General features: G+C 26.9%; 1 protein-coding gene across 1 annotated transcript in view; it reads right to left on the bottom strand.

Annotated features, from left to right (window-relative positions):
• Positions 1-10,781, bottom strand: part of LOC107449653 (uncharacterized) — a 202,462-nt gene extending 191,681 nt beyond the window's left edge. The window contains exon 1 of the mRNA XM_043047945.2: positions 10,590-10,781. Coding sequence (XP_042903879.1) covers positions 10,590-10,657 — 68 coding nt within the window. The 5' untranslated portion in view covers positions 10,658-10,781. The remainder of the gene's footprint in view (positions 1-10,589) is intronic.
• Positions 10,782-13,534: the final 2,753 nt, after the last annotated feature.

Genomic DNA, 13,534 nt, shown 5'->3' with positions numbered 1-13,534 from the left:
TATATATTTATACTCTCAGATCACTCTTTGAAAAGTAAAAAATATATTTTTTCACAAGAAATTGTAAATAAGGTTAGAAAATATTAAATATTTGCTTCAATGCTTTTTGTACGCAAAAATAATTTTTAATAAATTTAGATATTATAAAAACAAACATTATTAAAAACCTTTTACACAAATAATAGTTAAGTTCTTATATTAAAAGTTCTTTCCCTGAAAAGTAGAATAAATATTTTATCACAAAGCTTATTCAAACTTCAAATTTGATCACTGTTTAGATCCTTTTTGTTAGGGAGAATAGAATTTTATATATTTATTTTTTGTAAAATAAATCAATATACGACAAATAATAGTTAAATTTTTATATTCACAAATCCTTTTTGAAACATTGCAAATAAAGTTAGAAAATGTTATATAATTACTTAATTGCTTTTATTTGTGACAATAAAGTATTTAGATTTTGTTTTTATAAAAAAAAACACAACAACTCAAAAAGAAGCCTTCGACAAATAACAGTTAAAAATTTTATATTCACACATCCTTCTCTGAAAGGTGGAAAATCTAGCATTTTACCAATGTTATGGAAATTTAAAATTATAAATAAAGTTTTAGAAAATATCACACAATTACTTAAATACCATAGTGAATTGAATGGCTTAATTACAAAAACAAATGGCTTAAAAATTCCAGCATATTTTCAGTAATATATTTCCACTAATTTTTCAAGGAATTTTTTTTCTCTATTTTATATAATCTTTTGCACAATAACTACAAATTCCGTACTCCTTAATGTATCTAATTTAAGTAATGTTAAAAGTGGTGACAACTATACACTAAACGCTTTTTACCTTGTGTGATAAATTCTTGTGCGATATGTATTCAATTTCTTACATTTATATTGATATCTACATAGTTTTAGTAATAAAACGTGATATTGTTCAATTTTGCAAGTTATTTCAAAGAGAAGTCAATATTATATCAAAGAGAAGTTGAACAACAGTAAATAAAAGCATATTTTCGTATTTTTCTCATAATCTTTTCGTATTTTTTAACAAAGAAAATTTAAATTTGGATATCAAGGAACAATCAAATACATAAATAAATCAAACTTAGGGTTTAAAATAAACGTTATAACTCCTTCCATTTTTAATAGAATTTTATTTATCTCAAAAGTGTCGTTATATAAAATTTTTGAGGAATGCATATTTTATTTAAACTTTACAAATTCACAAATCCTCGCCAAGTAAAAAAAATTATATTTTATCAATTTGCTTATCCAAATTGCAAATAAATAAATATGGAAAGGATATTCGTCACTACTTTAACACTTTTGACTTGAAATATTATAATTTCATGAATTAAACTTTAATAACCGCTCAAAAAGTCTTTGATAAATAACTTACAGATTCAATTTTTGAAATTTATTTTGAAATTTTCATAAATTAGTAATAAATCTGCCCGTTTTATTATGCAATTTCAAATATTTTAAAGAAAAGCTCAGCTATAATAAAATAAAGTGTTTACTTCATAACTTTCGTAATTATATGGAAATGAGGCTTAAATTATCCACAATTTTTGTTGACATTCATATATTTTCCATCGTGTTTATACGAAACATTTTAGTTTCGGAGCTGTTTTTCATTTTAAAGTACCACTTTCAATGTCTTTAGTTTTGAAAAAATATAAACAAAGAACATTTTCGATCATATTTTATTAAACATATAGTCGCTTAATCTCAATAAACTTGTGAAAAAGATCTTTTTAAATTATTTCACAAAGTAAAAGAGTAAAAATAATTCAAAAGTTTCACTTCAGCTTCAAACCCCATAGCATTGCATAGTAGTTATAAATTTTTATATATTATTTGCGAATTTCATTTATTATTTACAATTGTATGGATGATTTTGGTATAATGTCATAAAGTATCGTCTAACATATTAGAATAAAGAAATTCTTGGAAGCAAATCAAATTAAGTCATTTTCAGGATATATATATTTCACTCATAAGTCTGCATAATGCCGATTTGTATTGTATGCATTTATGTAGCAAAATATATAAACACTTTAAAATTTCGCAAAATTTACATTTTTTTGCCTTTGTTTTGTTACAGAATTCTTCTTACCTAAAAATTGTTTTACTATTGATACCATTTACAATTTTTTTTACAGGTAAAAGAATAAACGAAAAATTGCGTTTTTATTGAGACTGTTTTTGGAATAACAACCATTCTAAATAACAGCAAAGAAATTTAATTTAAATTAGGATAAGTTAAGATAAAAAAAGTGTCTCCTAGCTGCTTTAATATTGACATTTATCTACACTGTAAGAAATTTCGGATCAAATTACGGTATAAAGTATTAGCACTAAAGGTGTCGATACTTTTTACCGTAAAATTCATTTTTGAAGAAACATGTCAAAGTACTAAAAGTCTGATATAGGTAATTTTTACAGCACTAATTATCGTAAAATAGTGGAATAACTCTAATTAAATAAATATTACTGTAGTAAAAATTACGGTACAATAATTTACAGTAATATCGGATTTTACCTTAATATTCATTTTACGGATGATGCACAAAAAGTGCCGGTATTTTATATCGTAATTTGATCCGGAAATTTTACAGTATATGCCTAATTCAATATTACGTTAAATTTTAGTTATTTTTTTAAATAATTGTACTCTATACGTATTATTTTGTTTTGGAAGTGTCTAAGGCTCCTATAATATCAGAGCTGACCTATCAAGCAATATTGGAGCAAACAAGTTCGCAAGTTAACGTTATTTTAGTATTCGTTATGTTATTACAGAGATGCCAACTGCTGCGGACTCGCCAAATTAATTTAAAAAACGGTAAATAACTACAAAGTAAATTTTGCAAATATTTGACAATATTTGATTGCTTTTAAAAATGTAAAGCATGTTATAAGTACTTTAAAGTGGTGAATTATATAAGCCTACGCATTGTTTAGAAATAGTGGTGGATTAAAATTTACTAAACCGAACTTAAGAAACCAAGAATTACAATTAATAAACTACCACTTGAAAATATTTCTTCGATGTGCTTATGTTAGCTCTTTGCTCCAACAATAAATGATAAGTCGGCCTGTCTAATTCAGGGGCTCTAGAAGTGTCTTGTTTCAATCCTATAATTTTCATCATTGTAAATTCTTGTTATTATACTAATCTTATCTTATTATACAATAGCATAACCATATTTGCATTTGCAATCATCAAATGATAAAATTAATAGTTTTTTAGTTATTTTCTTTCGGATGAGATTTTTTTTCCACATATTTTAAATACTTTCACATACCTGATTTGAACTATGCAATCGCCTTCTCTCTACAAGCTACAGTTTTTTAAACGACATTTTTTGTCTAATTTTGTAAAAATGTGAAAGTTTATGAACGTCATACATAAGAGAGGGTCGCGTTAATGTTGCGACAAACTTTTAGGGAAGTTGAGGCACATCATCAGAATTAAAGTTGCATAGGAAACCTTGTTCTGAAATGTCGTCATACGCAGCTAGGGTCGCTTTTGTATTGCGAATTGCTTCTTTGTGAGTATAGATCATAATAGGGAAGTGACCTTGGTCGAGCAAGACGACGTTTTCGAAGATGGGTTCTGATGCAGATTTAATTCTGATGATGTGCCCTAACTCCCTTGAAGTTAGTCGCAACGTTACCGCAATCCCCTGTTACATAACACATAGCGCAACATATAAATATAACGTAATGCGTTACATATAACGCAATCCCTGTTAGATATACACATACCGACAAAAATAGATTAAAAAATTCATTTAAGAAAATAAAGCTTTAGGAGTAAATCTAATTTCAGATTTTTCATCCCCCTTGTGCAATTGATTGGTTACTTTATATTAATGTTTTAAGTTCAGAAACTCTTCAAAGTTATAACAAGAAATAATATCAAAGAAAAATTCTCGTGGAGTGTTTACTATATTAAATTACAGTGCGTTTTAAGCTATATTTATTATTTTTAAACATTTGTTACAGAAAAACGGTAAAGTTTGGAAAAGGAAAAAAGAAAGCAATTCTTGACACAAATTTATGCGATAAAACATACTTTTTTTCTCCTTCAGTTCTCGGTTTTAATCAAATTTTTTGAAATAGCTGGCACTGTAACGCCCTCCTAGTTTTCAACGTAATAATTCTGAAATGTGATAGCGACTAATAGTTGACTTTCAATAAATATTGTAATTTTTCTTCTTTAAGAGATTTTTTAAGCTTTTGCTGAGATTTTTCCACTATTTTTTCTATGATTTACAGTTTCAACATACGAAGCAAAGCAGACAAAAAAACATGTCAAAATAGTTGTTATTAAATCCGCTAACTCTGAGACGGAAAGTTTTTGACCGATCTTAAGAGGATGAAATATAACCAATAAATCAGCGGCAAGAGTTGCTTCTTTTTTCTTTTTTTACCTTATTCCATATATCCGTTAGTCTAGTTTAAGGCACACTTGAACCTTGAATAACAAACAATTGAAATACTAAATAGTCAAAAAACTTTAAGATTCACGAATCGAGAACTGATTCGAATCTTGGTCGAATATGGAATTTAATCTATCGTGAATCAAAAGCAGCAATACTCGATAAAGCACAAAAGTACTCATGAAACGAAATACAACAGATATCGTCAAAGCGTATTAGATTTAGTTGGGTAAAAAAAACAGCCGACTGGCTGGGTTTTTTTCTTCATGAGAACCAGAATAAACCATAAGAACCATGTAAGAAGCATTTTAGGAATTATAAAGTAATTTTCCTACTCCTAAGCACTGTTAGAAATTTATTGGAAAAAATGGTTAAATAACAATTTATATATTAGTTATTTTACCATATTCAAACAAAACAGTCAAATAACAGTAAAGAATATGGTTATTTGACTGTAAATTGTGAGAAAAACCGGTTATTTACTACTTTCACCTAATGAATGGTGTTTTCGACACTAGGGAGTACTGCAAGCTGTATGCCGCTTATACATCCGAGTTGCTGTTTCCGGCGTATTTTAAAACCATTTGGCTCACAACGTGATCATTGTGTTTTGAGATTCTTGCAAACGTGGTATTTGATTACTTATTACTAAACTTAATCTTGCTCCTCGAACAGTATGCTAACTCCAACGTAAGATGGTGCACAGCTTGCAACACGAACAAACAGTAATAAACTAATGGAAAGAGGTTAAATCAAGACTGCCAAAAAAGCAAGTTATTCAAAATCTAGGAACCATGTCACCTTTTTTAACAATATATCTCTAAATAACTAAAACAAATTTTTACTTCAAATTCATTAGAATTACATAATAACATTAATATCTTATGAAATACTTCAGATTTGAGCTCAGAAATTATCTAATTTATTTCTTTTATTTAAAACAAAATTATCCGTTTGAAAATATCGCCTCGCAGAATAACATGTAGTAAGCAGCTGCAAACTTTTTAACCGGAACTAGAGCAGGCATACAGCTCGAGATTGCTATTGTTTACATTTCTACTGAAAACACCATCCATACAGTAAAACAACCAGAATTTTGTCGCACCAACTAGTTCCCACCTAATGAAGTCACTTAGTTCCTTCCAGTTGGCTGTACATTATAGCTGAGAGGACTAATCTGTCAATCTCTTGTCTGACACACAACAGAGTCACAGCGCTGACACCACAAAATTCCATCCAATCCCTTAAACACATAAAAAGTCATCAGTATCCTGCGCTCCCTAATTTGTGACTTTGGGATATTAAAATACGATACTCTCATTTACGGAAAGATGCAGCACCATAAAGTTGCTAAACTATATGCAGCCATGTCCAGCCCTTTTTACACGTTTGAAACCATACAAGTTGCAAATGGTTAAGAAACCATATAATTTTGTATTTATTGTTTTTTAACCATACAAGTTGTAAACGGTTTTAAGACCGCAAGGATAAAAAATGTTCTTTACCGTAAAGTTTACGGTTAATTGAATGGACAGACTGCTGCCATAATTACCATAATTTTACCATAATTCTAGAGGGAGAATTCTGACAGTGAAATAAAGCAACTTTTAATGTAAAAGCAGGATCAGAGAGTCACACTCAAATATATTAACTCCATGCATTGTAATTAGAAAATTATTTCATCTCACAAAAATCAGATGTAACGTTATTTCGTTGTCGAACATACATTTGCAAAGGATAACCAACTATGGCAAGTGTCATTAGCGAATAAGAAAAGAAAAATTCTAATCCGAAAAACGGTGAAGCTCATTTGTAGCACATTATTCCTGATAATGCGACCTCTGTTTATCCCCAATGCAACCATCAATTTTCGTCGAAGCATGCACAATGTCACTTCTATGCTCTTAACTGAAATTGAAAAACTCAGGGGGGCTGCACTACCAAATAGTTATTATACCAAGCTCTATTATTTTTCTTCATATTCATAATTTTAAGCTAAGTATTTTAGTATAATAGAACTTTGTTATTATCTTTAAAAAATATTCAATCATTCTAGTGAACAAATCAGGTTACTTCAAACAATAAAACAAACCTTTTTTTACCAATTACAGATAATTTCGATAGAACGTTCTGAATTCTGGATACAAGGCACTTTATGTTGATTGGTTTCTTTTTTTAGATAAATTGTTTTACTACATCGTCAATTCGTTTCGTATTTTATTCAACTGTTGTTTCTGTTCGTAATATTTAGCTTGTTATTTTTAAAAATTATACTCTTAAGGTCTTCTTTAAAACAAATATCCGGATACTCTATTGAAGACGTTAAACTTTTTGTCAATCGTGAAAATTTTTAAATGCATTTATTTTAAGTTTAAAGGCTTGAATTTAGGTATCAGAAAATTTTATATTAATTAGTTATTTTTTACTACGACCACCGTATATAGGTTTTACACAATTTTTGTTAAAATCCATTTTTTGGCTGAAATATCTTTATAAATTGCAATGCGCCTCCGACAACCAACTGGTCTTCCTTTTTAAATTAGTAGAATTTCAAACATTTCGAGATTTAAAATCGCACAGTCAAAATTCAAGACAATATCTAACTATAATAAACTCATACTGCTTAAGCGAGGGAAGATTTAATTATTGTCTCATCCATGTTCAACCATGTCAATCCAAGTCAACCATGTTCGCGCTGTATGGGTGCTGTGGCAAATGTGTTGCTAAAATGATTAGTAAAATATATTCTAACATAACAATAAATAAAAAAAAGAATGTAAAATAAACAATAATATAAAATAAATATAATGTAAAATGAATATAAAATAAATATAATGTAAAATGAATATAAAATAAATACAAAAAGACAAATATGCTATATATTTCAATGGTGATTTGTTGGATAATAATTCAAATTAGTAATTTAGTTAAAATTTAAAAAAAAAATAAATAATAAATAAAAAATGAATATAACATAAATATAATATGAAATGAATGCAAAATAAATATATAAAAAAAAACAAATATGCTAATTATCTCAATGGTGATTTGGTGGTTCAAAATAGCAATTAGTTAAAATTTTCTAATAAAATTAATAATAAATAAAAAATGAATATAAAATAAATAATAATATAAAATGAATATGATATAAAATAAATATGATATAAAATGAATATAAAATAAATAATAATATAAAATAAATACAATATAAAATGAATATAAAATAAATATAAAAAATATGCTAATTATCTCTATGGTGGATAATGGTGGATAAATTAGCAATTTAGTCAAATAATTTAATTCAGTCAAATAAATTTAAATTATCAATTTAGTCTTTGCTACTATTAAGCATGTGAGCTGATAAATTTAATTTGTAAGGTTATTCTCGCCAAAACGACACGAACTTTAACTGTTACAAATTTCTTCAAGTTAAAAAATTTCGCTGATCACAAGCAGTAAATAATACATTTTAAGGAAAAACATAAATTTAAAGAAAATAATTTAGCTTTCCGATCCTGTTCTAGAACTAAAAGCCAGCATAACCACAACGTTAAAAAGTGCAGATCAGTCTTTACATTTATTTGATAGATCTAATTGTTAATTAAAATGAACTTTACCTTGCTAACCAGATTTATTTAACTTTTTCAAGCCTAGAAGAAAGATTTTTTTTCTACTGAAAGCTATATTTTTCTTAATAATAGAACCAGTGAGTTGAGCATTAACAGATCTAGGTTTTAAATGTGTATACTTAAATATGTAGCTTACGTATGTTTTTAACATCTATCCGCTGTTGATAAGTTACCTTTCATCTCCTTCTCGGCTATAAAGACCATGCGTTGACGACTGCTTTTCGAATTGTCACACAAAGAAACATTTACCCCCATGATCAATGAGTATACATTTTAATATCGCGATGTTTAGTCAAAAATGTATCGCGATATTTTTCCAATTAATCTAATTTCCATATTGGTATCAATAGTTTTGTTTCATTATTTTTGTTATAAAATAAATTCAGCAATATTCACAAAATATCGTATTCTATAATTATCGCTTTGTAAAATATTCACGATATCGTCTTTTTGGATGCACATATCTGTATTATCGGTATCAATTGACCGGTAGTCTATGTAAATCAGACTCTAGCTTTGTTCTATTAGCTTGTCTTGATACCAACAGCCAATAAGCAGTGAATTTTTTTAATAAAGTTTATGATGTTTTCATTTTAAAAATAACTATAAAGTTTAAGAATTTAAAATTCATGATCAAAAAACATGTGAGCAATTAATTATAATTATCAATAGTTTCCTGAAAAAAATGGTTTAATATTATAATTTAATAAACTTAAAAGCCTTGAAATTGAAATGAAATTTGGACGAATAAAAATAATCAAATATATGTTTATTTTGACCGTTGAAATATTTCTTAAATTTTCGATAAATTATTTTATCTTGCATATTTGTTTCAAGCACCTTTTACTATGAATTTAACGAGCTTTAAGGATTTTTAAATTTTTCTAATATTCATTAGAAAACAAATCTAATATTCATTAGATTTGCCAACTTCTTGTTCTTAAATAATTTTTAAAAATGCTAATTCGGTGACAGAGATACTGTTTTCAATATTGTGTCCGAACCACAAAATGAAAGAGGTGATTGTTTACAAAACATCCCCCCCCCCCTTAAAAATTCGCAAACTGCGGTAAAAAAATCAGTTCTAAATATGTGCTCCCGCTCTCTAGTTATTAGTGAACATACATCCTAACAGTGTTTTATTTTTATAAGTATAAAGAAGATATTAAAAAAATTGTTGGAACTATCCAAATAGTTTATTAAAAAAATCAAAAATTTCGCCATATATGGAATATATTACAATGTATTAATTTTAGTTTAGGTAAAGGCTCTTTATATTACTAGTCAGTCTTTCAAATTAAATTCTTACTCGCTAGGAATTGTGTTAGCGTCTAAGTGGGGTTGATTTCACCTCTAGTAGACAAAGTACGTATACCCTGATAGACGAAGTAGATATTACGTTTTTAAACATTATACATTCAATTTTTCAACATTATACGTTACGTTTTTAAGCATTATACATTACGTTTTGAATCATTATACACTACGTTTTTTAACGTTATACGTTATGTTTTTAATCATTATACATTGCGCTTTCAAACAATTTCATTACGGTTTTTTTACATTATACATTACGTTTTTAAACATTCTACATAATGTTGATTAAAGTATTATTTATTCTCATAAGTAGATAAAAATTTATTACGATTGCAAATTTACGTTTATACATAATATTTATTTATTAAAAATGTAGAATGAACATTATACAATGTTTACTTTAAAAAGAAAAATTATATTATTGAATCGATTTTAATACTTTATTTATTTTATATTAGTAGGAATTACTTTTTTTCTGAAATGTTGATGCTTTAAGTTCTCGAACTTAGAGCAAAAACATTTTTAGTGAAATTTTGTAAAAAGTTGATTTTTTATGCTTATTAGCATGAAAATATTTATATATACCGAAATTTATATACCGATATTATTTTGCTGCAAAATCTATAATAAATTTTTTTTAACCATTTTTCGATTTTTGTACGAAGAGCACACAGTAATTAATCACTGCTTTTAAATTAGTCTAAAAAAAGTCTAAAAACAAGTCTAACAAAAAAACCCATGAATATCGATGGAATCACTTACTGAGGAAAGTGAGACTTGAAACATCGAAGCCTGTTTTGACCACAGAGAGGAGTTAAAAAGCGATTATTAGATACATCTCTGAATTTTATCAGACAATCAAACTGGTTTTTATGTTTTTTTATTCTACTTTTTCCACTAGCAAATCAACGGATTTTCACTTCATTCTATTTTATTATTCACAAAAATATTAATTTTTTACAAATATCGAAAGACTTTTCGACTCTTCATTTCATTGAAAAGAAAAAGAAGAAAATAACAATGTTATAAGCTTTCCTACTTATCTTATAACTGCATCAAAATATGAATTATTATGAAAAACATAAATTGAACAGAAAATAACACCAATATATGAACAAAATCAAATTCTAAGAGTAATAAGCAAATTTTCATAGTGTTTTCAGTTGAAAAAAAAAAGAAATACCTTACCTATAATGGCAGGATGCAAGTGTGGTAAGGAAGCAAAAAGTTGCAATTGCAAGTGAAGTCTTCCACATTGTTGCAAATAATTTTAGTTTAAAACACAGCCTTGTTTCCGAACTTCTGCTCTTGGTTCTCAGTGTAGAAGGATTAAAACAGGCAGATCCTTCATTTAAGTGGAGTTTTCTTGGGATATTCTGACGTCACATCATCTACCATCCAATCAAATGTTTCAGAAAGCTTCTCGTGCACCGCCCCCGATGCGTGATGAACTATTCCCGCTCGCTCAGAGTATATTTGGTTTTAGTAATAAAAGTGTTTTAGCTTGCGGAGTTTGAGGGCAGTTCTCTTCTTTTTCATGCATAAAGCGTGGGAGTAGAGATTTATAATGTTTAGATCTTGTTTAAGTTCATAGTAGAGTATTAATAATTTATCAGCTTTTTTTCAAAATAAAGTAAAAACTACGCCTAATATCGAGTTTCGGAAAAAAATGAATACTTAATTTTTGAAAGTTTACAATTTTCCTGTGAGTGTATTAGTATGAATTTATAAATACAAAATTGGCTGTATGTAATATAGATAAGCTTTCTGTTTATTTCTTAAAATTTGTTTTTGGCTTTAAAACGAAAACAAATCTGCACCCTTTTTTTTTAAATTTTTAATTTTTTGTACTCATAAACAAAGTTTATGAATAGAAATTCCTGTTGTGATGTTTATGCCTTGCTTAAAACTATTCTGTGGTAATAGTTCAGATTATAAATAATTTCTTTACAATTAAAAGGCTTAATTATTTTATAAATGCATAATTCCCATATGTTAAATACAGACAAACTTTATATTTACTTGTTTTAAATTTTTTATTAATTTAAAAATATTAAAATAAGAGTGAAAAATATAGAGCTAAAGACTACTGTTTTAAGCTCTATATTTAGACAGTGTAATAATAAGTACAAGAATAAAATTGTTCAGCAAAGCATTTTTAAAGAAAAATGAACAATTTTACACATAAGTAATAAAATACTTCCGTGAATTGTATTAACTATAACTGTATTAACTATGCATAATAATAATAAGTATGAATATAAAATTAATCAGTAAAGCATTTATTTTTAATGAAAAAGACCCTGTTTCACATAAAAGTAATAAAATACTTCCGTGAATTGTATTAACTATAACTGTATGAACTATGCATGATAATAATAAGTGTAATAATAAAATTGTTCACTGAAGCATTTTTAATGAAAAACAACGAGTTTTACACATAAGAAATAAAATACTTCCTTGAATTGTACTAACTATTACTGTGTAAATTAGAAAATAATAATAATGAGTATATTAACAAAATTATTCAGTAAAGCATTTTTAATGAAAAACACCCAGTTTCACTCATAATCAATAAAATTCTGTGAATTGTATTAACTATAACTGTATTAACTATAATGATAATAAGTATAATAATAAAATTGTTCAGTAAAGCATTTTTAAAGAAAAACACCTAGTTTTTCCCAAAAGTAATAAAATATTTTAGTGAATTGCATTAACTTAACTATAGGAAATTCTGGAAATCTCTGAACTGTATATTTGAAAACAATATTAAAAGACTGCTTGATTAAAAAAAGTGGGAAAATGAGGGACAGTCACTATATTTCCAAAGCCCTTTAAATGTATGCAGCAATCTAAACTGTAAGTACAAATTACCACCCCTAATATCATAGATATCAGATAGATAGGAAACGATTTGATCTGGAAGTTAAGAGAAGCATTTCATTTGAAATAGCAAACGTTTCTTGAATTGTTGTATTTCTTAAAATCGTTTCATTAAAATTATAAGTTTCTTTTTTTGCAAAAATGGTTGTTTGAGATTTAACTACCAGAATATGGCCATATTTACCATGTTTCTAGGTTGATGAGAATACCAAAAATATGATATGATAAAATTTTTCGTGCATCTGACTCTGTGGGAATACCAAAAGGCTTAGTAATTCTTACTGAAGAGATTTTGTAATGATTATGGTAAAATTAACAGTAAAATATTATTTTATAATGTGCGTTAAAATTTATTAAATCGGAAAACATTGGGTAATTTTGGATTTATCATGATGCCTTAAAACGTGGCATAAGAAACTATGTACTTTGTTCAATTGACTTTTAAGTTTGGTATTTTTACCATTTGTGTAGTAATAAGATAGATAATTTTAAAATCCAGAATTTCCGATAAACGAAAGAAAATACCAAATGATTGGTTTAAATACTTTATATTTTTGTTTTATAACCGGAATTATGGTTTATTCCCAAAAAATGCCTTTGCCACACAGTGTGGTAATTTTATAAGAGTTTTTCTCCTTTGTGAAGTTACTTGCTCAAAACTGCAAATCCAATAATTTTATTATTTTATGGAAAATTTAAAAATTATCATGATTATGCTCCTTTTTCCTTAATCTAATAAAATTCTTATTCTTTTTTTTAAAGGTATAGTACTACGAAATGACACTTTATCATCAAAAATTTGTTAAATACAAACACTGAGAAAACACAACTAAAAAATTGAATCTAATAAGTTAAAAATTAACCTAAAGATTGAAAGTGAAACTGCTTCTTAAAGGTTCTCTTCGGGCAATAAAGATCCCTGTTAACCTACAAACACTATCGGGAATCCAATATTATTTTTAAAAGAATAATTTCAGGAATATTTAAAAAAAAGTTTGTATTATTTTGTTCATTTAAACATGTTTTATTGAATGTAGTTACCGAATTTCGAGAAATATTTTAGCCAAAGAAGTTTAAAAATGTGCTTAAAACATAACAAATCTTTCGATGAAGATCGCGTAAATATTTCTGAAACTATTTCCTAATTATTATAGTAACTGCGAAAAATTTAACAAACATTTATTAATAACTTTGTATATCGTACTTACCTAGTCACTCCAAAGATACTTATTATAATTTCTTGTTCT

This window comes from Parasteatoda tepidariorum, chromosome 6 (assembly GCF_043381705.1).
Source record: "Parasteatoda tepidariorum isolate YZ-2023 chromosome 6, CAS_Ptep_4.0, whole genome shotgun sequence".
Taxonomy (NCBI): domain Eukaryota; kingdom Metazoa; phylum Arthropoda; class Arachnida; order Araneae; family Theridiidae; genus Parasteatoda; species Parasteatoda tepidariorum.
Note: the sequence above shows the minus strand (reverse complement) of the source record. Positions and strands in the feature narration are given on the sequence as shown.